Source organism: Drosophila hydei, unplaced genomic scaffold (genome assembly GCF_003285905.1).
Source record: "Drosophila hydei strain 15085-1641.00,03,60 unplaced genomic scaffold, DhydRS2 tig00008122-arrow-pilon, whole genome shotgun sequence".
Lineage (NCBI taxonomy): Eukaryota > Metazoa > Arthropoda > Insecta > Diptera > Drosophilidae > Drosophila > Drosophila hydei.
Genome location: NW_022045833.1, coordinates 5463373 through 5488365, shown reverse-complemented (window position 1 = coordinate 5488365; position 24993 = coordinate 5463373). Strand labels below are relative to the sequence as shown.

Here is a 24993-nt window from a genome sequence, read left to right as displayed (position 1 = left end):
ATTATCTGTATTACTATATATTTGTTTATATCAGATCGAGTATATATTATCTGTATTACTATATATTTGTTTATATTATATTTTCAATTCTGCACTAACTTCTTCAGAGCGTAACACAATATTAGAATACAAATGTGTTAAGTATGTCGTATACGTAATATACTGAATACACAAACCCCAACAAGTGGGTTCGTCTTTAGCCCAGTGCAAATTTATATGTACGACACAAAATGTGCATTGATAACAAATGCCTTTACCAACTACCGACCCCAGGCAAATAAACAAGTTTTTCGTAATATAAATTCCAAGTAAATTGCACAAAAAAATTAAAAACTTAAAGCAACTTAACTTGACTAACCTCTGCCTACTATAAAGGTAATATATATGTATTATTTTCTATATAGAATCTTTTCTTCATTTCATTCTGTGATGCAATTTGCATTGAAAATGAATTGAGATGACTAATCAGAGGCAGCAGCTCTCTTCTGCACTCTACTCTAGTCTTCTACTCCCTTTCTTTCTTTCTCTCTCTGTCTCTGGCTCTCTTTTCTTCTCTTCCTGTCTTTCTCTCGCTCTCACTACTTTTTGGCTGCCTTATCATTTAACTGCTTTGACGCCATTAATTAGAACTGCTTCCTTCGGTAGCGCTGATTAGAAAAGAACTTCTCGAATCTTTGTGTGACAGCAACAGAAGTGGAAAGTTACAAAAGATTACGCATTCTATATTGCTACAATAGTTATGCATTATATCTTTAATACAGCGCTTTGTCAATGCAAAATCTTCATCATAGATCAGTCAGGCCATATTATTTCATGGATCTGAGAATATCAACTGTTAAATAGAAGAGTTGCAAAATAGAGAGTTCTATTAACTATTTTTTGCTGTTATCTAATCTATAAATAGAAATTATGGCATGTATTGAGGCTTTTCTTAGACCAATATATATATATTTCTACTTGAAGAAATTGCCAGAATTATAATTGAAACCTGATTGCTTATCAACTTCAAGTATAAGAGTTACTTGAATGCGAAAAAAATCAGTATTAGAATTTTCTGTTTTTAAAGAAAAATCCTCAATTATATAAAAAAAACTGATTCCATATCAATGATAGACAAAAGGAGCTTTTTAATGTATATCTTAAGTGAGAGAAAGAGTCAGCGATGTAACAGATTCCGCCAGCTATTGACAGTCATCTATTTCTCAAGGTAAAAATTCGTCTTTCCCATTGCCAAATAAATTCTTTTATTATAAATAAAATCTGATCACGCCAGCCAGTTTATAGCCAATTTATAAGATGAGAAAAAAACAAATTTAATCAAACAAGTTTCCAGATTTCTAATCTCAATTAGTAACTGTATATATATATTTATATATAGTTCATAGGTCGTTTAGACTCACCTGCATAATGGGATAGGCGAGGCGTCCTTTGCCGAAACGTTCGATGATTGTCAACTTGCTGGCGCTGGCTATGACACCTGCTATGTTCGATGAGGAGAGAACGGGACGCAATGGCTGTACAATGGGCACAAAATCTCGATTACGTTCCGCAAAAGTGCGATCAAATGAGTTGCGGCGATCGCTTTGCGAACGTCTGTAGGACATATTGCTGCTGCTGCTGCTGCCGTTGCCGTTACCGTTGCTGTTGCTGCTGTTGTTGCTAGCTGTTGCCTTTGTTGCATATTGAGAGACGCCCATATAGGACTTGGATTTACGATATTGTTTGCCTGTATAAACGATTGCTGTGTCCAATTGCAGCGGCTGTGGCAGCTGGTGCTGCTGTTGCTGCTGCAACTCGCTGCTGCTGCTGTTGCTGCTGGCGCTGCTAATGCTACTGTAACTGCTGCTGCTGGCCTCCGAGCTGGCGCTGCTGGTGGAGGCGGATGAGGGCAGCAGGCCAGGCAGCATTGCTGGCTTCGAGCATTTGGCACAGGGCACGGTCAAGGCCGCTGTTAACAAATCCGCAGAGCTAACTTTGGTAACAAGTGCTGTGGTTGTTGCTGATGTTGTTGCTGCTGCAGCAGCTGTTATGGATGTGTTGCTGCATCTGTTGCTGCTGCTGTTGCTGTTAAACTGCAATTGTTGTTGGCTGCCACTACTGCGTGTTAGGGGCTGAAAGAATAGCTGCTGTCGCTGACGACGTGACTTTTTGCTGCTGCGCTGTTGTTGCTGCTGCTGTTGGTGATTTTGCTGCGCTTTGTTGTTGCCCGCCTTGGCACGCGCTGCTTGGTTGTTACATTTGTTTGCATTTTTGGTCTTTTCGCTGGCTTTTATTTGATTGCCGTTGCCGCTGCCATTGCTGCCGCTGCCATTGCTGTCGCTGTTGTCTTTGTTGTTGTTGTCTTTGTTATTGTTGTCGTTGTCGTTGTTGTTGCTGCTGTTGTTGCTGTTATTATTGTTGTTGTTGCTGCCGATGTTTGTTTTGTTAGTTTGAAGCACCTGTTGCTGTTGCGACTTCTCCTGTTGCTGTGTCGCTTGTTTGTCCTTTTCCGCCTTCGCCTGTTTGCTTTGGGCTTTGTTTACCATTTTCACAACGGTAACGTTGTCGTTGCACTTAAAACTTTTCCACCCGTTTTTGTTGATTTTATTTTCTTGTTATTTTTTACTTTTATTAATATATATTTTTTATTTTCTTTTATTTTTATGTTGGTTTTATTTTTTTTTTATTGGGTTTGCGCTGCTACTAAATGTGCCTCTGTGCTTGTTCTATGCGCAATTGGCTTTGGTTGCTGTGTGCTTGACGAGCGCTGCTGTTGAATTACTGTTGCTTTTGCTTCGGCGCTCTCTTAAGCTAACGCTCTTCTGCGCTCTCTCGCACGACACTCTCACTGTTGCTATTACTCAAGCAGTTGGGCACGCACACACACAAGCAAGCAAACACACACGCACGCACGCACTCACACTGCTCGGACACTTTGCTCTCTCACTGGCTTGCTTTGCTTGTTTTTTTTTTTGAATAACTTGCCAAAGCTTTCGGTTTACTTATTGCCACGTTTTGTTGTTGCTCTTGTGCGTTTGATATTTTCTTTTATATTGTTTTTTTCTTTTGCTGATTTGTTTTTGTTTTTATTTGATTTTTTATTTTTGATGGGTTTTTGCCGTTTGGCGTTGTGCACGATGCCGCGATTTTTTATTAAATGAGCTTTTGTTGTACCTTTGAAATATTTATAATCACAAAATTCATTAAATTGCGCCTTGTTGTTGCTGTTGTTCTTGTTGCTGTTTGGTGGTCGCTGTTGCTGTATTTTGTAGTAGTAGTTGTTGCTTGTTTTTTTCTTTCGCTGGCTCTGACGGACGTTTTGTTTCGTGAATGCACTTTTTTTTCTCTCACTGCGTCCTCTGTTCTAAATGTTTGCCCTATTTAATGCTGCCAATGTATGAAAAAGATGCAGATAGAAAATAAAACAAAAATTATTATATTACTGCAAAAGTTAACTGTTATTTTATGTGTTAGTATATTCCCTCATTAGCTCCCTTCCTGCTGTTTATCACATTTCTTTCGCACTTGTCTTAAGTTTTTGTGTGTTGTTGGAAGGAAGCAAAGCAAAGTTAAGCAAAGTGCGCGCCGTGTTTACGGTTATTTTTTGTTGTTTTGTTTTCGATTGTTTTGCTGCTGTTGTTGTTGTCGGCGTCATTTCCAATTCCAACGCGCAATTTCTATTACTTTCGACAAGAACAACAACAAAAGCATTGGCTTGTCATTTTTGGCTTCTATTGCTCTCCCCTCTTTCACTCTTTCTCAGTCTCTCGCTTTATGTATGCTTTGCCTCTCTGAGGCCAAAAAGAAGATGATGTAAGTTTTTTTTAAATACATACCTATATACATCATATTGATGTGTTTAGGTAGGCTTGTGCGTGTATATCGCAATGTTTTTGCATTCCCAAACGATTTTAAACCTATGCATGTGCATATGTGTGTGTGTGTAAGTCTATGTATTTGTGTGTTATTCACAATTGCTTTTATTATGGGCTGGGGTAAAGCGCTTAATTAGTTTGCCATCTAAGAATTGGGGATTTTTATGCCATAAAGTGCAAGTTTGTTAACTGGGAATCCCAATATGTAAATATATAGATATCAAGTATACTTTAAGTCATTGTTTACACCAGTTACTGGTTTAATTAGTATAATACTCTCGAGAAATTACTAAATATATATATCACAATGTATATGCACCAAATCTTATCAAAATCCGCATGACAACATTGACAAATATCAAGAAAATAGACTCATTATGAATGTGATGGGAAAGTGAAACATAATTGGACTATAAATGCAATTAGTCATAGCAAATAGATATACATATAATCTTTGTTGGGCAAAACTTTACCTCATAGAAGACTGTTGGATTATTTGAAATATTTGTCTAATCTCCTTGGTTGGATAACTGGAACTTTAAATAGCTCTTCATGCTGACACTTATGGGTTAGCATATGATTCGCATTTGGCGATTTGTTAATGGCTGACAAAAGCTAAACAGCTTCAGGGATTGTCCAAGAAATCTCCTCAATCAGAACGGAATTTAAAAATTTTTTGATTACATGCTGTTTAAAGTTACTGAAATGAATATTTTGTCATTGAAATTGTGATCAAATTTATGCTTTGTATTTGTAGCCTGCTATATGAAATATATATTTCAGTTGTAGTTCTTTTTATATATATTTATATATATAACACAGATTTTAATGCCAGACTATACAGGAAAGCCTTTAAACTTCCGTCAGGGCCAAGTTCCCAAACGGCCTGAAGGTGAATTCTGTTTCAGCCCAAGCCCGGAAATGACAGAAATGAACAAGAGATACTCGTGTGCAAATACACCATATTCACACATGCAAAGAAAGAGTGAGAGGGAGAGTGTACTGCGTGTACGTTTGTTGGGTGGGCGCTTTGTGGTTGGCGTTGTTTTTGGCAATCCGAGACCCGGCAGCGCCATCTGCAGCGCGATCACGTACACATATTGTTTCGATATTTTGATATAGTTTTCTTGTAATATTTACCTGGTAAATTAAGCGATAAGTCGTGCTTTAATTATTATCCGATTTTTCAACAAGCAGTTCGCGATTTGCGCTATTTTACTTTCCTCAAAACACGTAGACGATAGCAAAGACGAACACAAGTGATGGATAAAAAGAGCGAGGAAAATCGCTTACACCACGGCCAATAAACAAGGACGACGAACGCCGAATATTCGCGAAATAACGATAGACGCGCCTAACATATAACGAGCCAACCGTTACACCGCGTTTCTTTCTTTTTTGCTGTTATCTTTCTTCGTGAAAGAGAGAGGCGCGAGTGCGGCGATGACAGCGTTGCTGACCGTTACAGTTGGAGTGACGTTATTGGTTACGGTTACACGATTTGAATCTCTGTTCGTTTTGGCTCACGTGTATATGTAACACTAATGTAAATGTATGTATATTTGATTGTATATAGAGCACGCACACACAGATAAATATTCTATTTGTTGAATTTGAATAGAGCACACAGCCACTGTATTTAAATAAATCAGCAAGCAAAAAGAATCAACGTATCGACACAGATCGGTGAGCGACAGCGAGAGAGTGAGACAGAGATGTGGAAAATATGTATGTTGTAGAGAGTGGGAGAGTGGAAGCAAGATCGGAAATGCAGCGACGACCCGGTGTAAAGGTGACGGATCAATTCTGCGGTCCCAAAACTATGTTCGATGGTTAAATTTGTATTTGTTTGAAATATTACGTGAACGTGCGCAAGCCACTAACCGACAAGATGACTGCACTCGCTTTTTACTGAACTACACTAATAGACTGACAAATAAAACCTTAATTGCTTATATTGTTTTTCTTATTCTTTTCGTTTTTGGTTTTTCCTTTTCCCAGCACACACACACACACATACAGGCAAAAAACACAACACAGAAACGCGTGTGGTCAAAGCACGTTGCTCAGAAAGTTTCGAGAATGTTGTGGGCGGCAACAGCGCGTTGGCAACTAGTTGGGTTTTAAATGTTAACAGCTCGATTCATATATATTCGAGAGAGCACTCACAAGTTTTTTGCGGCTTTCGTTTAAATCTCTCGTATCTTCCACTTTTAATTTGCACAATATGAGCGGGAAATATTGTTGCTGTTAATGGTTGTGATTGTGGGCTGGTTGGTCACAGAACTGATCGTCGTTTGGTCCAATTTTCTGCACAATTTCCGTTACCTGCTGTTGGTCTATACTTGAGTGTCGAACATGTGACGAGCAACTGATGGCCGCTGCTTAAGCAAAACCGTATGTTTGAACAAATCGCGGCAGCTACTCGTCGTCGGCAGCGACAGTGCACTGTGGGCCAAAGACAATGCCATTGGTCAAACAAACTGTTAGTATCTGTGGACTTGTATAATACACGTTTCAGTCTTGTCATAAACTATATTATATCTAAAATTACATAAAAATAATATATTTACATATACATATATATACGCATATATATATATATATATTTCGTTAAAATAAAAAGAGAAAAATTACAAAGCCGTTTTCATTCCAATTCGATTTGTCAATAAGATTGCCATGCTACTTAAACCACTGTGCCGCAGAGAGTCAAGAATTGAAATCAAAGCAAAAAAATAAAACGAAATATAAAAAGTGAGCAGCGAAAAAGTTCACAAATAACTAAGTCGCCGCCGGCATATAGCAACAATAACCAAATCTATGTACATAAATGTGTTTGTATGCATGTGTGGCGGCGAGCAAATTTATATAAGCATGTATGTATATAAGTGTTTTTAATTAAATATAAATGTTTGTGTGTACTGTTAAACATTCACATTTAAATAACAACAATTAGTCGAGTCTTTTCTGAGAGAGAGTGAGTGAGTGTGGTCTGCTCTCACTCTCACTCTCAGCACACTCTGTCTGTGCTGACAGCACTGGGTCAGTCGTTAGTTGGCTCGTCCATTGTTTTGTTGTGTTTTCACTTTTAAGCCCAGTTTTTCGCTAACATGTGGTTGGCCCTTGCTGTTGGCAAGTCCATGCCTATGTGAGCGAGAGAGCCAGTCATAGAGAGAGCTTTCAATGTGAAGATCAGGCAACGCATTTCGTGTAATGAAAAATGTTGTTATTATTGCTGGCGAGTCATAAAGAAATACCGGCCGGCGTCGGCATTGAATAAGAGAGGGAGAGTGGGAGAGCGACCGTGCGCGAGTGAAGAGAAAGCGTCGGCCTTGCGTGTCAGTGCTGCCATTTTTAATTATAGTGCTGCCATTCGCATAAACACAATATGTACATGTATTTTGTTTTTATCTATTTAATTAGCAAATAAGTGAGGTTAATCATAACAAAATGCGTTCTTCTTTTCATTGATATCCGACATAAACATTCGATGGTACACGTGATACGTGAGAAGAGCATAGAATATGTACAGACAACTATGCATGTGTTATGTACATTATGTACATACATTTATGTGAATGTGTGTGGGTCGTGAATGCAATTGTACACTAGCATGGCATATTTTTGGCTTTGCACAATGCCATCGACTTTTTAAACGCAGCAAAAATAAATAGAAATAAATAAAAACCAAATATATGCACATACAATGTTTAGATTGCCAAAGGCGATGCGTAGTATTTTAACCACGCGCTAAATACAAATATACACACATTTATATACATACGTAGTATGTATATTTATATTTCTACGGGAGCCATTTATTCTGTTCAAATTGTACATATTAGACATATAAGGAAATATGTTGTTTATATAAATAAAAATGAAAAAGAATCCGAAGCAAATGACAAGAAATTTTAATTTGAGTTGTATCCGAATATTTTACTTCACACAAAGACGACGCCTAATATAAGACAAGGTTGATATAAATAAACAAATATAAGAGCGCAACACATGTAAAACTAAAAAATTTCAGGCTCAAAAATCGCTATGTATTGCTCACTCTTATTCCTTCTTCTGTTATCACTCATAGTTTCGCGGGTTTTCTATTGAGTGACAAATCTTTGGGACAACAGTTAATTTGAATGCATTTATCTGATTGTCTTAATGATTTATTGCACTTCATATACTATACATTTCTAAGCCTGCTCAGTTAACGGTAAAAAAAGCTTTCGCAACAATGGCGCGCTGCATACTGAGGAGAGGATGATTTTCATGTTGAAGGCAAACACCACGCATAGATGGCGCCAACAACAGTTTGGTTATTGTAAGAAATAATATTTAATCAAAAAATATGTATATATTAGGGAATAAAACAAGTAAATTTATGGTAAAGAAAGATCTTTATAAGTATAAAATCAATCAAAATAATTTATAACAAATGTACATTTCAAATTTGATCAAACTCTCCATCGCTCAGCGAAAACGTCGCACATAGATGGCGCCAGCAGCAAGCAATGAGCTCAGCACGATTGTTCCACTAAGAACTTTGCCCAACAACTGGTCCTGCCACTGACGATTGGCAATGCACTGACTGTAGGGCATGCTGGTGAAGGAGACGCTGTTGTAGAGCGGCACCCAGTGATTGGGAAAGAAGCGAAACAGCGTTGTGTCCAGCCACTTGCGACAGCGAAACGACCAGCGCTTGGTTAAATCGCGCATCTGTCAAGCAAAATAGATAGATAAGTGGAAGCTAAGTCGATATGTAGTAGCTTTTCACACCTCTACATAGTTGTACATGGCCAGATCACAAATGGCATGGGCATCTTGCCAGCGTGATTCCGTAAACTGCTCCAGTGCAACATCCAGCGGGAGTTCCTGATTCAGTATGGAGCTGAGCAGCGTTAGATCCTCCATGCCCGCATTCATGCCCTGGCCATAGTAGGGTACCATAGCATGTGCAGCATCGCCTAAAATCAGAGCTTTATCCATATAGTGATACGGCTTGCACTTAACGGACATCAAATGCTGTGGACGTGACTTGAAGAAGTCCTTGATCAGCTGCTGCTCGCCAATCAGAGGCAGTGCGTCCACATAGTGAGTGCGAAAGAAGTCCAGCAGCTGTTGCTGCGTCTGCAATTGCCCAAACAGCTCAAAGGGCATCGATAAAGTGACCGTAAAGGACTTATCCTGATTGGGCAATGCGATCATCATGAAGGAATCTCGCGGCCAGATGTGCAAGTAATTCGGTGGCATTTGAAATTCATTGTCCTTGGCAGGTATGCAGAGCTCCAGGTAGCCCGTGCCAATATACTCCTGCGAGTAATTGAAGCCGGGCTGACGCACGAGCTGCTGCCGCAGCGCACTGAAGGCGCCATCGCAGCCCACAATCAAATCCGCGGCAACAGAGATCAGCTGCTCCTCTGCCTGCCTTTCTGTCCCCAGCTTGAACTGCATACGTGCCTCTCTTATATTGGCACTGATCAACTTATGCTCGAAATGGCATTGAATATTGGGAAAGGCATCGCAGGCATTCAGCAGCAGCTCGTTCAGCTGCTTGCGACCCACTGAGTACAAGCATTGATTGTTGCAGGGATCGTAGAGCACAATGCTCGTGCGCCCTTTGACATTGTGCAACATGCGTCCTCGCATGGGTATCGCTGTGGCCAGCACCTGCTGCTCTAGGCCCACGGCTGCCAAGGCCTTGCGTCCACGTTGAGACAGCGCTAAATTGATGCTGCGTCCCTGCACAAGCTGAGCCTGGCGTATGTCCTCACGGTATTCGTAGAGCTGCACCTCATGACCCATGCGGGCAAAGTTCAAAGCGGCCAATGAACCCACCTGCATAGGCAGACGATAATATAAGAGAGGATATATGACACTCTTAGACTCGCTAGAAGCTGATTGATAAATGTAACTCTTATACGCTACAGACAAATGTTATACGATATTCTTGTACGACACTCTTATACTTAGAAGACATTCTTAAATTACTTAGAAGTGTTAAATGAGAGTGGATAAGCGAGTTAAATAGCTTTTATAAGACACTCTTATACTCTGTAAGACACACTCTTATACTCTGCATATGAGCTTAATGTATGTGGTATATCGGAGTTTTACATATAGGTGAGTTTCATGACTGTGATATAAAACTCTTATACTACATATACAATTTTACGTATGTAGTTACTTGACTCTTATACGCTCTTATGTGCAACTCTTATACTGCATAGATGATTCTGCTGATGGATTCATATGATACTTATACTTTACACACTTATACAATACTCTTATATTATACTAAATACAGTAATCTGAGACCTTGCTAAAGAGCTTTATGTGCCATGCCTTTACAAGTGGAAGATCATATATAAGATCGTATTTATATAGCATTATAAGGCTATACAGCTGAAACTTTTTCAACAGATGAGCTTGAAGTTTGATGGCCTTGTTATAGCTTAATGAGTTCCAAATATTATTTCGGCTGCCAGCTAATCCCCCCTGCGATAAGCAGTAGATAAAGTCGACTTACCAGACCAGCTCCTACAATGGCCACCTTTCGTCTCGTAGCTGCGGCTCCATTGCCATCTGCATAGACATAGCTCGCTGTGCTCTGTGACATGTCGTCGACTACTTGTGGTTGCTGGCGATGGAGTGTGGGTTTTGGTTGGCTGCGACGACCGTACGCTGGGCGCGTCCGAAACGAAATGGGCTGCCAGTTGCCAAGTCTGTTTGCTATAATGATAATACGGAAAGACAGTAAATGCTATCTCTATGCTGAGACGAGTAGGGAAGCTCTACAAATGTCTAGCCGCAATTCCCTTCAGTGGGCCAGCCGATACCCAGTTGAGTTTTCACTTTCCGTGGATGGCAGTTATCAAAGGGCAATCCAATTTGGAGCAACTTGATCGTCATAAGGTCTCAGCTAAGTTGGCATTACAAAACGATTATATTTGTCAATGGTTTGTCTTCTAGGTCAACGGAAACTCAAAAGTTAATTTATTCCCATTATTCAGGCTTGCAAAGAAACTTTCGAACATTTCTGGTTTGGTTTGTTGTGCATAATCTAGATACAACAATTTGCATATTTTTACTGATGGCTTGCATATTATTCACCATTCAGGTATGCATTTGTGTCAGCACCTCTTTTTAGTATAGCGCAATAACACAATAAAACAAATGCGGAAATGTCTTTGGTTTAAAAAAACGTTGCCAAAGCGAAGATATAAATTCGATTGTCATTGGCAGTAGTTATCGTTTAGTACAAAGAGCAATGTGTGCTCAAATTTGCGTTAACATAGCTCTATTTGCGTTTCGAATTGTGTTCGCTGACATTGCGTCGCAGTTGTGTTCTCTTCTATTTGGGTTAATACTAAAGTGTAAGATGTTTTAATTGCTCACATGCAGCTCTCTTAGTTCATATATACCATTAGCATTCATATTTTCTCATCTATGCAATAACTTCGCCTTCTTGTCTCATATTACATTTCAGCACTGCGCACCATGCTCTCTCTGGTTGCTCATATTTGCGTTAATGCGCTTAATAGCTTGCTGTATAAGAAAGTTGCTGCCCAATTGTATGCCAGTGTGAAACGTGAAAGTCCACAGGGTGAACGCGTCTTTTTCGTCACTCTGCACCAAAGAAAACAGCTGACTTTCTGTGCGCGTTACCTGCGAATGGCCAGACGCCATTGTGTACAAAAGTGTGTCGCAGTCGCCAAATAAACGAGAAAAAAGTGCAAATCTTTTATAAATTGCCAATAAGAAAAATAAAGGTCGTCTAGCTGCTGTTGTTGTTGGTGTTCATACATTTTTACCTAATTACATTTTCAAGCCAAACACTCATACACATACAAAATGGTAATTAAACTTTGCCAAATAACAAAAATTCTAGAAAAGTGCTTTTATGGCTGTTTTTTTGTAATTTCAAGATGCAAAAAGCCAAATTTTCGTTTCACCAAAATTTATTAATACGAACTTTACGTATGCATTGCAGGGAAATGAAACGTCGCTGCCCATGGAAATGTGCTCAAATTGTAAGTTAATAAATTTAAATTTATATATAATTTCTATAGTCAATGTCATTTGAATGGAATTTGGCCAGCTGCTTATGCATATTCCACGTAGCTAAAACACTTGAAATATCCAAAAGACAATTTGAACGCGTGCAAACGAATAATTTACGGACGCCTTTTGCATTTACAGTTATTTGCGTTACTTTATGTGTCTTGTTTGTCCAATGGGAGCAGTATTTATTTATTGCCAATTGGAATATGAGAATTGTGCCAGTGTGACACTTGTTTATTTTTGTTTGAGCCGTGCGCCAACGGGAATGTGAATTGTAATAGGATGATACGTGTATGTACTCAAATTGGTATGTGAATTCTGATTAGTTCAATAAATTTTTAATGTTAATTGTGACGTAGTGATAGTTGATAGCTATTTAGCTATTAGATTGGCTTTGGTAGTCAGTTGGAGTGTGAATATTGTGCTTGATTGATGTCTGTTTGCTATTGTCTACTATGTGTTTATTGGAATGTATGCTAAGTGGAATGATTTTGAATGGAAATGGAAATTGTATTAGTATGATACTGCTTAGATTTTAAATTGAAATTTGTAATACAGTAGAGTGATACCTTTTAACTTATTGAAATTGCATTAAGAATTGCTTATATATTTAGATGCATTGTATTGTTGTATTGTATTTACGCCAAAAAGAAACTCTTTCCATAAGATTTATTAGTATGGTTGGTTAAAATATTCTAGTTAGTAAAGCAATGCGCTTCAATTGGATATATAACTCTGCTGGTATGCTGGTACTTGTTGGTTTTGAAGTATGGACTGCTAAAAATATTTCAATTTAATTGTCGTGTTAGAATTGAAATCTATAGTGTGCAGACTTGCATCTTTTAGTTATTATTGTGCTATTTTGTAGTCTGAATTGTGCTTCATAAATACTTTCAATGGGTATCTTCATTTTTTCAGTTGTAAGTTCAATATAAATTGTGCTGGAGTGACTTTTATTACTTGATTGCTTGATGTTTTCTAATTGGGACGTTCGTATTGGAAAACAAACTATGATTGAAAATAAGTGTCTAGTTGGAACTTGTGCTGGGATGATACTGAATATGATAGATGTTATATGTTAAGCATGACTTAAGCTAGTATGACGCTTGTAATTAGAATTGGAATTAAAATTATGCGTGAATGACAATTAATACATATGATCTAAATCATACCTGCTAAAATTATATACTCTCCATTTGATATTACTGGATTTATTTATTTATCGAAAGTAAGCAAGTGTCATTAACATAATGCTTGCATTCACAATTTGGCTAACAGTTGCTCTATTTTTAATTAGCCTATGCATATTATGAATATCAATAAACATTTTCATTGTCATTTTGGCTCTTGGCGGGGGGGTGAGCTATAAATAGAAACGATCACGAGCAGCACAGGGTGCACAGCGTATACAGGGCGTAGACAACCACACGTGCAATGGTTGCCTTGTTGAAACTGTTTCCGTATGAAACTAATAACAACTCTCTCCATCCCTTTCTCTCTCTCTCTCAGTCGATGCAGATGAGATTCGTCGTTTGGGCAAACGTTTTCGCAAATTGGATTTGGACAACTCGGGCGCATTGAGCGTGGATGAGTTCATGTCGCTGCCGGAACTGCAACAGAATCCGCTCGTGCAACGCGTGATCGACATTTTCGATGCGGACGGCAATGGCGAAGTGGACTTCAAGGAGTTCATTCAAGGCGTTTCCCAGTTCAGCGTGAAGGGCGACAAATTGTCAAAGCTGCGCTTTGCCTTCCGCATCTATGACATGGACAACGATGGCTATATATCAAATGGCGAACTCTTCCAGGTGAGCGAATCAAATGAGATTGTCGCATAAGCGTAGCTTTATATGTATATTGGATATACCAAACAGGTACTCAAAATGATGGTTGGCAACAATTTGAAAGACACGCAACTGCAGCAGATTGTGGACAAGACAATTGGCTTTGCGGACAAGGATGAGGATGGCAAAATATCGTTCGATGAATTCTGCTCGGTCGTTGGCAACACGGATATACACAAGAAGATGGTTGTAGATGTCTAAGAGGTGCGGCCGGGCTGCAAATGAGGCAAAGATAAAGCTGAAGCTCAAGCTGAAGCTAAATGCGTTTAGGTTTACCTTTTCTTTATGCATATATATATATCTTTATTTATATATGTGTGTATAAATATCTTTTTCACTAGTTACTATTTATTTTTGATATATTTTATTCTTGTTTTTGTTTACTATTTTAGTTTTGATTTGTTTTCAATAATTAATATCACACTTTCTAAAAGAGAAACAAAACAATCTGTTAAAAGTTGTATTTCTAAGTCGTAAAGTAAAGTCAAAGGAAGGGAAAAAGAAAACACAAATAATTCTTAGACAGAGAGAGAGAGAGAGAGAGAGAGAGAGAGAATATTAAATAATGAAAATGTGCGCCTCCTACTTACATATTTCTTAAATATATATAAATATATAGTCATAATTTATACAAAAACAGAAAAAAAACTGAAGAAGAATTGAAACAGAAGCAAAAATAAAGCAAGTTGAGCGTTTTTTTAAATATATAATTATGCTCTTTTTATAATAATTAATAAAAATTGAATATACAATCTTTATACACAAATTAATATACATATTTATAAACAAATTGAGAGAGAGGCCTAAAAATATAACAAGATAAACTTGGTCAAGCACAAAAAGCAAATCTCGTGTGTTCATAAGCTTTAAACTAAAAATGAATGTGTGTGTGTGTGAGTGTGTGCATGTCTGATTTATAATTTATATATACATATATATATCTATCTGTTTATAAACTCTCTTAGACTTTTCTGTTACTAACAACTTCTAATTCTCCTGTGATTTGGCCAAAAAAAAACTAAAAAATAAAATTCAGAACTTCGCTAGCCTCTTTAAAGTATATATAAATATAACTATATTATATATCTATATACTCTTTATAAAACTCTAATTTATGGAGCTTTTAATACACATACCAACAAAGAAATCAAAAAACAAATCTGTGCTATATGTTCTTAACTCTTTTTTACTAAAAACTTTTTAAATATATATAAAAAATAATAATAAATTATTTAATACAAAATAAATACAAAAAAAGAAAAAAATATATATATCTAAAAAATATTAAACAACAAAGTGAATTATTTCATACAAAAGAAAAAAAATTTTATTAGAAAAGAAAACGTTAAAAAATGTATTTAAAAAATTCACTTTTTTCGTACAAAAATAATTATTTAAAAAAACATTAATATTATTTCATATTCATTTAAAAAAATTCATTTATATATATAAAAAACATACAAATTATTTCATTCAAAATTCATATGAAAATATAGAACTTTTAAATTATTTTATACAAAATTACAAAAAAAAAATTACATATTAAAACAAATCAATTCATACAAAAATAATGCAACAAATTATACGTTTAAAAAATCATTTAAAAAATATAAAACAAAATGAACAGATTATTTCATACAAAACTCATATGAAAAATTAAAATTATAGTTATATATTGAAAAAAGCATTTAAAAATATACAAAAAAATATAAATAACAAATTTCTTAAAACAAAAATTAAAAAAAAAAAATGATATAAATTAAAAAATATAACAAATGATTTGATATAAAATAAAAAATAAAATCATTATATTTAAAAATGCGAAGTTCATATAAAACTCAAAAAAATAATTATATATTTAACACATTTTTCTCAATTATAAAATTCAATATGAATATGTTTATTGCATACATAAAATATATATTATAAAAATAAAACAAACCACTAAATCTAACCAAGTTAACTTAGTATATAAAACTATATATATATGTATATGTATATATAACAACAAAATCGAATATTTATACATATGACGGTTGATTAACAAATTTTATACTTAAACTTATATGACAAAAAAACACGAAATGAAACGAAACTCTAGTTAAATAAATTAACGAAATGCATGTTATAAATTTTTATAAAAATTAGCAAAAAAAAGAAACTTTTTGCACCATTTTGCGCCATTTCACAAATGTTTGTTAGCTAAAACTAATCAATTTTTTTTTTTGTTTTTTAACAACAATTTATAACGAGCTGAGCCAAAAAGATACAAAGAAATAAACGCTGCAAAGACAATTGCAATTTTTGTTGTTTGCAAAACTCAATTGAGGCGGCTCGACGAAGCAATAAATAAAAAAATATATATATATAAACTACTATATGAAAGTATGTTCATTTAATTTATTAAATATTGTTTAAATAAATTTTTATCATTTTTGGGATATTTTCAATGACGACAAACGCAAACGGATTTGCTATTGCAATAGCCGCCCTTGAAGCGCTTGGCCAGACAGTGAGCAGCGCAGGCTGTATTCTTCACATTCCAGAAGCTGAGCAGATCGCAAGTGGCACGCTTTTGACGTTGATGAGCAACAGGTGTGGTATTTTGCACCTCCTCCACAGCAGCTGTAGCGATCACATCCTTTAGCTCCACAGCTTGCAGAGCTTTTGCGACAGGTGGTGGAGTTGTTCCCAGCTCCTCCTGGGCCTCCTGTGCAATCGTATCTTCCTTTAGCTCAATGGGCAGCTTCTTGACCACAGGCTGAGCTATTGCCACAGTCATTACAACGACAAGCAAGGTCAGGCACACGATCGACTTCATGGTAAATGTTGATAGCGGCTTGGGTTGTGGTGTTGAACTGTTGTCTCAACTTATCTTAACTGACAGTGCACCTAGTTTATATACAGCCACGCGTCGCCTTTGTCTTTCGGTGAGCTGCGAGCTCAATTTCGGAATTCTCCAGGGGAATTCCTTCGGAATTCCCATTGGGTAGTTTTGTCTCTGTGGTATTCTTAAACACACGTTGATCACGTACAAGGGGACTTTTAGGCGACAATATCACTTGAGTAATTATTCCGTAACAGATGACAATGGACAATAAATAATTTAAATAAGGTATAGGCTTTTTCTAACTCTCCCCTCAGCTAGTCATAATAAATATAAAGTAATTCAATTAAAATTAAAGTATAAAGCCTCTTAATTTTCAAAAGAACAAATCGAATTGCTTAAGTTTGCTATGAAAATCAGAAAATACTCTAAATAATAAACTTGACAGCGAAATTGGCGCCAAATATTTCAAATAATCGTGCTGTCACGACTTTGAATTTCGTTGAGTACTCGCAAACGTTGTGACTTTAAGATTCGTTAAGTTCTCTTAAAAATTAATGTCATTAGTGTTAAGTTTCGTTGAGAGTCATTAGAGTTGCAAACTACAACGTTGCCAGTGCATGTTTTCTCCAGCCCTTGAACCGTTTGGCGCCAATTATTTGTACTACAACGACTTGTGGATGAATTTCACAATGTTGACGAATAAAGTTTTTCCAACCCTAACATTTCTGAGCACAGAAAGTAAACAAGTTGATTTAAGTTAATCGGTGCTGATATTTTTATGTATTTCGCCAATATATATGCTAAAGTAATAATAGAATATGTCGGACATAGACGGCATTTTCTCGCTGCGGCTGGTAATTGCCGATTTTTATATGGAAAAGCCTATATTTGGGCTCGATCCGTGTTACTCTGAGCTGCGCGGCAAGGAAATAAAGCGCGTAAATACAAGTAATTTGGCAACAATCAATAATATTACTGATCTATATATATTCTTTTCTAATAGGTGCCCATTGTGCGCATATTTGGTGCGAATGCCAGTGGCCAGAAATGTTGCATGCATGTGCATGGCGTCTTTCCCTACTTGTATATACCCTACGATAAACGGGACTTTGAAACTGTGGAACGGGGCATATTGCAAATAGCCATGCATTTGGACAAGGCCATCAATATATCGTTGGGGCAGGGCAATTCCAATGCGCAACATGTCTTCAAAATACAATTGGTTAAGGGAATGTAAGCAATATATGCATAAATATTTGTATATATATATTTAAGTATTATTTCTTTTACTCTTTTATAGTCCCTTCTATGGCTACCATCGCACGGAGCATCAGTACTTTAAGATTTTCATGTTCAATCCGCGCTTTGTGCGACGCGCAGCTAATTTACTGCAAAGCGGCGCTATATTGAGCAAAAATTTCAATCCACACGAATCGCATGTACCCTACATTCTGCAATTCATGATCGATTATAATTTGTATGGCATGAGCTATTTGCATGTGCCGCTTGAGATTGTCAAATTTCGTAGGCAAACAGAGGAAGATGGTATGGAATCACAGATAATCTATTCGCTTGGAATCCTTACTCCTTGTCGCTTGTCTTGCAGTTGTGGCGTATGCGAATGTGAAGCCGCAACAGCTCTTGGATCCCACTGCTGTTAAGAAAGTCGCCTGCAGTGCTTTAGAAGTAGATATTAGCTCAAACTTTATACTGAATCGCTTCCAGTTGATCACCAAAACGACTTCAACGCACACAAACCCCGGCATTGAGGCTATTTGGCATGATGAGCATGTGCGACGACAGAAACTGGCTGAGAGCTATGGCGCAGATAGCCAGAAACTAAATGCGGTAGCTGTTGAAACTTTACTTATGCCAATTTCTCATTAATTTTACTGATAAATGTCCCTCGGTTGCAGCTGCCTGTGCTGCAAGTGCCGCCCACACAGGAGCGCCCGAATGTTGAAATAGCTGAGAGCGATAATTTCTATCGCGCTGCTCTAGAGAGCAAGCTGCTATCCTTGGAACAAACTGTGAGCGGGGAACAAACTCTAGCCGATCAGACACAGATCAACAATATAAATATCACGCTGCAAACAAGCGCCAAGGAACAGCGTCGTCAATTTAATTTACGAAAGCTTTTGGTAAACGCCGTTTATCCAGAAGAATGCAGTCAGGATGCGCAGCAGCAGTTGGTCAATGCATCTGTTATACAAAATCATCTATCGGGCAGCGGGAGTGCGCATAGTCTAGTGCGTGATGCTGAGAACGAGGATGAAGCGGCCTTTTTGGACGATACGTTAGTCGATGAGGAGCTGCTACAACAAGCTAATGGTCCAGTGCCACATGATGCTACATGTAAACATATAGACGATATATAAAATTATATATAACTAATTGAATCTAAATTTAGTGCGCGAGGAGGACTTGGAGCTGCTTGAAGTGCTGCAACAGCTGGAGGAGCAGAACGCAAATGAGTCCCACATCGATTTGGATAGTTCGCTAGCGCAGCTCTCACAGCAGCATAAACAGTGTAAACTCTTACATAATTTAACCATGTATACTTGAATTAATTTCCAATTTATTTTACAGTTGAGCTAACGCCTGAGTTGCTGGACAAACAAACAGCTGCAGCAGCCACACAGCAGCCGCTGTCTGATGACGAAAGTGACAACTCGGATGAAGAGAACACAGCTGGCACTGCACATGACTTTTCCATTGCTCTCGATGATATTGATGAGCTGCTGCTTAAGCTCAGTCAGAGTCAGAGTCAGCCTGATGCTGCGCCTAGTCAGCAGCGTGAGATGCCCCAAGTCGACGGCGCTGATGATCAATTGCAACGCACTCCCACTAAAGCCAGGACCAGGGCACAACAACGCACTTCACCGCGTACGCCCACGACACCCAAGAGTCGTATAAGCATGCAGCAGCCACGCACGCCCAAGTCAAATGTGGCCAAGAAATATGCGCCTCTACCATTGATCATAACCAATAGATCTGCACAGAGTAGGTGTGGAAACCTTACAGATAAAAACTCATTAATCTTAAGCCTTGTATTGTATTACAGAGCAATCGGATGCAGCTGCTACTGCAGCGCTAGCTAGCAGCGCCATCAAGAAGCACCTGAGCCAGCAGCTTGAGTCGAACGTTAAGAGGTATTACCACATTTAAATAAAACTATACTCTTACCGATAATGGCATATCCTTCATATGTAGCACAGCTATACCACTTCGCAAAAAGCTAGCTATGTCAGAGCTGCGGCGAAAGACCATTTCTGCAGACTCTTTCGCAGAAGTGAAAGCCCTGCAACAGGCGGATGACTGGTAGGCTTACTTATTATTCTTTTTAAAGTTCCTCTAAATAGTTTTCCCGCTTTCAGTACTCCTCTACGTCGCAGCACGCGCCGTAGCACACGCGATTTGGACAAAACTCACATTATTTGCTCTCTGACGCCGCGTCAGAAGATGTCGAGCATTTCGAATGTCTTTGCAGCATCGCCAGCGGAGTCTCTAGTCGAACAGAAGCAACCACGTCGCAGTACACGCAACAAAGCTAAACAAGATGTAGAGCAGAAACCTGTTCCTAAGCCAAAGCTCTATTTGGATAAGATTAGCCCGCTGGCAGATTCCCCTGCTACGACTAGTGATGATGAGGCAATTGTATCTGATACAGAGAGCGATAGATCGACACCCAAGCCAAATTTGAGGCGTTTACGGCGCAGCTTTCGAGAATCGCTGCTGGCGAAACGAGCGACACCTCAGAGTAAAATATTAGAAAGCCATTCACCAGCCACACCAAAGAGTGTTAGGAGCCAAACTCCAGCGAACTCACTGGCAGCGAATACAAAGAGTCAACCTGCAACAATTCCAGTGCACGAGAGTTTAAGGAGTCGAGCTGCCGAAAGTCCCATGCCAAAGAGTTCTATGAGCCAAACTGCAGCGAGTCCAGTACCAGAGAGCGCAAGCAGTCGAGCTTCAATAAGTGCCCTACCAGAGAGCGCAAGAAGTCCAGCGCCAGCAAGTTCAATGCTAGAGAATGAAAATGCGTCAAGTGCCAAAAGTCGAACCCTGCCAAGTCCAATGCCAGTGAGATCTATGAATCATACTCCAATAAATCAATTGCCAATACCTGCGACTCCCACTCAATCTGAAAAAGTTGGAGCAGCAGATGTACCTGAAAAGGAAGCAATAGGCACACCACAATGTAGTCCATGTAGCATAGATTGTAACACGCCAGAGCTAATGAAAAGTTTCTATGAGCATTCGTTGATTATAAACAGTCCATCTGTATTCAGCGATGACATAGACAGTCCAGAGTTGTCGGCGGAAACGAAGCTCGTGGCTAAGCCTGGCGTGAGTTCAAGCAACTCTGCAGATCCCAACACATTTGTGATAACTCCCTTAGAGTTGCCGCCCAGTTATGAGGAGGTATTGCACAGCTGTCGCAAATTGGACATATGCCCCGAGTATGTGTTCCAGCAACCGTACTATAGCAATCCTGCCGACGTTAGTAAAATGACCGAGGTGGGTTTTTTGGTATTGCGCATTCCTGGCAATAAGCTCAACGATTTGGAGCCCTTCGAAAGTTGCGTTCTCAATAGCAATCAAGGTCTGGCTGCCTGGCGCAGAAGGCAATTGGTATCGATTGGTGGACCGGCTATGTTGCAACGCTATCGGAATGAGCAGCAGGTGCGGGAGTACTTCAGCAGCGAGCAACGTCTGGTCATGGAGCCAGCAATGAGTCCGCCCAGCAGGCAGGATGCCAAACTGTGGTTGAAAGCAAGGGAACTGCACAAGCAGCGCCAAGGCGGAAAGGAAGAGCTGCATCCTGTAGGCAATGATGTGGACAGCCCTATAAAAGTCAAGCGTCAAAAAATAACTATGATGCTTAATGAAGTCGAAGCAGAGGGTGGAGCCAGTGGCGATGAGGATGGGGACCTGAATTGCAGTGGGCTAACACTAACGCCCATGTCACAGACGCCGCAGCACAGTGGCACAGACAAGCCCCAATTGAAGGGCACACCGCTGAGCAGTAAGATGCGCTCTAAGCGTGCCACAAAACTTCAATTTGAAGCAGCACGGGATGAGCAGCCAGGCAGCAGTCAATCCAGCGAGAAAAGCGTGAGCAGCGATGCTGCCTTGGAGGCGCTGGAGCGCAGTTCATTCGTTAGGAGTATCAGCAGCGGACGCAATAGTCATGAGCTCAGCTTCGGGCTAACCAATGCCACGCTGGACAACACCTTCGGCTTTAAGGTAAATCTGGAGAATTTACAACAGGCCAAAGCGGATATAGAGGTGAGTGAGTGATGCAATCCTAATATGTATAGCTGTTCAATTTATCTTGACTGATTTTCGCAGTGCAACTATTTGACTACCATGACACTGGAGCTGTTTGTGCCGACGCGTGGGGAACTGCTGCCGGATCCGTTACATGATGAGATACGTTGCCTATTCTATGCCATAGAGCACAGCTTGCCGGAGCAGTCACAGTCGCTGCCTAGCAAAGCCTGCGGCTATATCATCGTTAGTGATGGTCAGGATATTTTAAAAGAAGGACGTCATCATGGCCTGGATGCGGATATTGAGCTGCAGGTGGTGCAGAGCGAAGCTCAGGCATTTGAGGCTTTGCTTGCGCTCTGCACACGCTGGGATGCGGACATCTATGCTGGCTACGAGATCGAAATGAGCTCCTGGGGCTATGTGATTGAGCGTGCCAAGCATTTGTGCTTCAATATTGCGCCCCTGCTGTCCCGTGTGCCCACCCAGAAGGTGCGCGACTTTGTAGATGAAGATCGTGAATCGTTTACAGATCTCGATGTGGAGATGAAGCTCTGTGGTCGCATCCTTTTAGATGTTTGGCGTCTAATGCGCTCCGAGATTGCGCTCACCTCGTACAGCTTCGAGAACGTAATGTATCACATCCTGCACAAGCGTTGTCCCTGGCATAGTCCGCGTGCTTTGAGCGATTGGTATGCCTCGCCTTGCACCCGCTGGATTGTGCTCGAGTATTATTTGGAACGTGTGAGGGGCACCTTGGCGCTGCTCGACCAGTTGGATCTGCTGGGTCGCACGAGTGAGATGGCCAAACTGATTGGCATACAGTTCTATGAGGTGCTCTCACGAGGCTCACAGTTTCGTGTGGAGAGCATGATGTTGCGGTGGGTCGAGTGGTTCCTCTATAAATGTTATAAATTTTGATTCTAATTTTCATTTATAGCATTGCTAAGCCCAAGAATTTGGTGCCACTTTCGCCCAGTGTGCAGCAGCGCGCCCACATGCGTGCCCCAGAGTATTTGGCACTTATCATGGAGCCCGAGTCACGTTTCTATGCTGATCCGCTCATCGTGCTGGACTTTCAAAGTCTGTATCCTAGCATGATTATAGCTTACAACTATTGTTTCTCGACGTGCTTGGGCCGTGTGGAACATCTGGGCAGCAGCACTCCGTTTGAATTTGGTGCCTCGATGTTGCGTGTCTCACGGCAGTTGCTGCAGCAGTTGCTCGAACGCGATCTGGTCACCATTTCGCCATGTGGCGTGGTCTTTGTTAAGCGGCAGGTGCGCGAGGGCATATTGCCGCGCATGCTCAGCGAGATTCTGGACACGCGTCTCATGGTGAAGCAGTCGATGAAGCTGCATCGCGACAGCTCCGCGTTGCAGCGTGTGCTCCACTCTCGGCAATTGGGCTTGAAGCTGATGGCAAATGTAACCTATGGCTATACGGCGGCCAATTTTAGTGGACGCATGCCCGCCGTCGAAGTGGGAGATTCAGTAGTATCCAAGGGTCGCGAGACCTTGGAGCGTGCCATCAAATTGGTGGAGACGCATGAGAAGTGGAATGTGCGTGTTGTTTATGGCGATACGGATTCCATGTTTGTTCACGTGCCAGGACGCGATCGTGCTGAGGCCTTTCGCATAGGCGAGGAAATTGCTCAAGCAGTAACTGAAATGAATCCGCATCCGGTTAAACTGAAACTGGAGAAGGTCTATCAGCCGTGCATGTTGCAGACTAAGAAACGTTATGTCGGCTACATGTATGAGACGCCAGAACAAAGGGAGCCGGTGTATGAGGCGAAGGGTATTGAAACGGTGCGACGAGATGGTTGTCCAGCTGTGGCCAAAATGCTGGAGAAGGTGCTGCGATTGCTGTTCGAAACGGCAGACGTGAGTCAAATCAAACAGTACGTGTGCCGCCAATTCACCAAGCTGCTCACTGGTCGTGCCAATCTGCAGGATCTGATCTTTGCCAAGGAATTTCGCGGACTGAATGGCTACAAGCCCACAGCCTGTGTGCCGGCACTGGAGATGACGCGGTAAGTAGAAAATAATACATATATAAACAATTCACTCAAAATCTCATTCTATACCCCCAGCAAATGGATGTTAAAGGATCCCCGACGCGTGCCACGTCGTGGCGAGCGTGTGCCCTTTTGCATCGTCAATGGACCGCCAGGTATGCAGCTAATTCGTTTGGTGCGTAGTCCACACGAGATACTGGCCAATGAAGGCTACAAAATCAATGCGATTTACTATATAACCAAGGCTATCATACCTCCACTAAATCGCTGTCTGCTGCTCATAGGAGCTGATGTGAATGATTGGTAAGTGAATGAACCTCAGCTTCTAGTCCTGGAGCACGATATCTAACCATTCAAAATCGTTTGCAGGTTTAGCAACTTGCCACGCAAACTGCTCATGACACCTGCCCTCTCGACAGCCGGCGAGCTGTTGAATCGCGGCAATGCCAAGTCCACCATTTCACAATATTTCTCAACGACCAACTGCATCATTGAGTGCGGCCGCCAGACCAAAGAGGGTATCTGTACTGAGTGTGCGCGCATGCCAAACAAATGCGTGGTCACGCTCCAGGCAAAACTTGCGCAGCTGGACCGTGGCTACAGATTGACCCAACAGATATGCCAAGCTTGTTGTGGCAGATTGGGTGACCTGCAGTGCGGTTCTTTGGATTGCCCGGTGCTCTATGTGTTGGAAGTGAAACGCCGAGAGCTGCAGCAGATGCCATTTATACGGAAACAGCTAGAGGAGCGTTTCTAGTTAGCCTTCGTTTATTTTGTAAATATGTATATACTTTGTATGTTTATTTGTTTTCATTTGTTATTTGTGCACATTTGGTTGGCAGTTAAATTGAAAAATGGTTTTAAATAATTTTATATTGTTAAAATAATTGAATTGCAAGATAACAAACAAATAATCAATATCAATAAGCATAATTGCCACTCAATTCATTTTGAAAATTTAACAGCCGAAAAATTCCAGTTCGTCTGCTGGTTCGCTAAATTCGAACGAAAATTCGACTAAAATAACAGGCAAACAGAAATAGCAGCAAGGCAACACAAAATTAATAAAAATTTCATTGCGTGCTTAGGGGGCCGTCGTTAGCAGCT

At 39.9% G+C, this 24993-nt stretch overlaps 4 protein-coding genes and 1 long non-coding RNA gene across 5 annotated transcripts; 2 read left to right on the top strand and 3 right to left on the bottom strand.

The window, feature by feature from the left end:
- Positions 1 to 3324: 3324 nt before the first annotated feature.
- Positions 3325 to 5478, bottom strand: LOC111595321. The gene is made up of 2 exons (XR_002751184.1): positions 4995 to 5478; positions 3325 to 3366 (listed from the first exon to the last, which is right to left on the bottom strand). It is a non-coding gene; the product is annotated as an uncharacterized LOC111595321 (long non-coding RNA).
- A 2849-nt stretch (positions 5479 to 8327) lies between these two features.
- LOC111595325 (kynurenine 3-monooxygenase) lies at positions 8328 to 10473 on the bottom strand. The gene is made up of 3 exons (XM_023308982.2): positions 10384 to 10473; positions 8634 to 9692; positions 8328 to 8573 (listed from the first exon to the last, which is right to left on the bottom strand). The coding sequence occupies exons 1-3, from the start codon at positions 10471 to 10473 to the stop codon at positions 8328 to 8330; spliced, it is 1395 nt and encodes a 464-aa protein (XP_023164750.2).
- A 1214-nt stretch (positions 10474 to 11687) lies between these two features.
- On the top strand, positions 11688 to 14084 carry LOC111595319 (calcineurin subunit B type 2). The gene is made up of 4 exons (XM_023308976.2): positions 11688 to 11711; positions 11848 to 11887; positions 13428 to 13726; positions 13793 to 14084. The coding sequence occupies exons 1-4, from the start codon at positions 11709 to 11711 to the stop codon at positions 13961 to 13963; spliced, it is 513 nt and encodes a 170-aa protein (XP_023164744.1). The 5' UTR covers positions 11688 to 11708; the 3' UTR covers positions 13964 to 14084.
- A 2117-nt stretch (positions 14085 to 16201) lies between these two features.
- Positions 16202 to 16718, bottom strand: LOC111595314 (sapecin). The gene has a single exon (XM_023308969.2). The coding sequence runs from the start codon at positions 16581 to 16583 to the stop codon at positions 16209 to 16211; it is 375 nt and encodes a 124-aa protein (XP_023164737.2). The 5' UTR covers positions 16584 to 16718; the 3' UTR covers positions 16202 to 16208.
- A 596-nt stretch (positions 16719 to 17314) lies between these two features.
- On the top strand, positions 17315 to 24643 carry LOC111593881 (DNA polymerase zeta catalytic subunit). The gene is made up of 14 exons (XM_030225152.1): positions 17315 to 17530; positions 17596 to 17825; positions 17893 to 18137; positions 18199 to 18440; positions 18509 to 18947; positions 19003 to 19122; positions 19182 to 19595; positions 19657 to 19744; positions 19806 to 19913; positions 19970 to 21884; positions 21948 to 22747; positions 22807 to 23901; positions 23962 to 24189; positions 24256 to 24643. The coding sequence occupies exons 1-14, from the start codon at positions 17411 to 17413 to the stop codon at positions 24641 to 24643; spliced, it is 6432 nt and encodes a 2143-aa protein (XP_030081012.1). The 5' UTR covers positions 17315 to 17410.
- Positions 24644 to 24993: the final 350 nt, after the last annotated feature.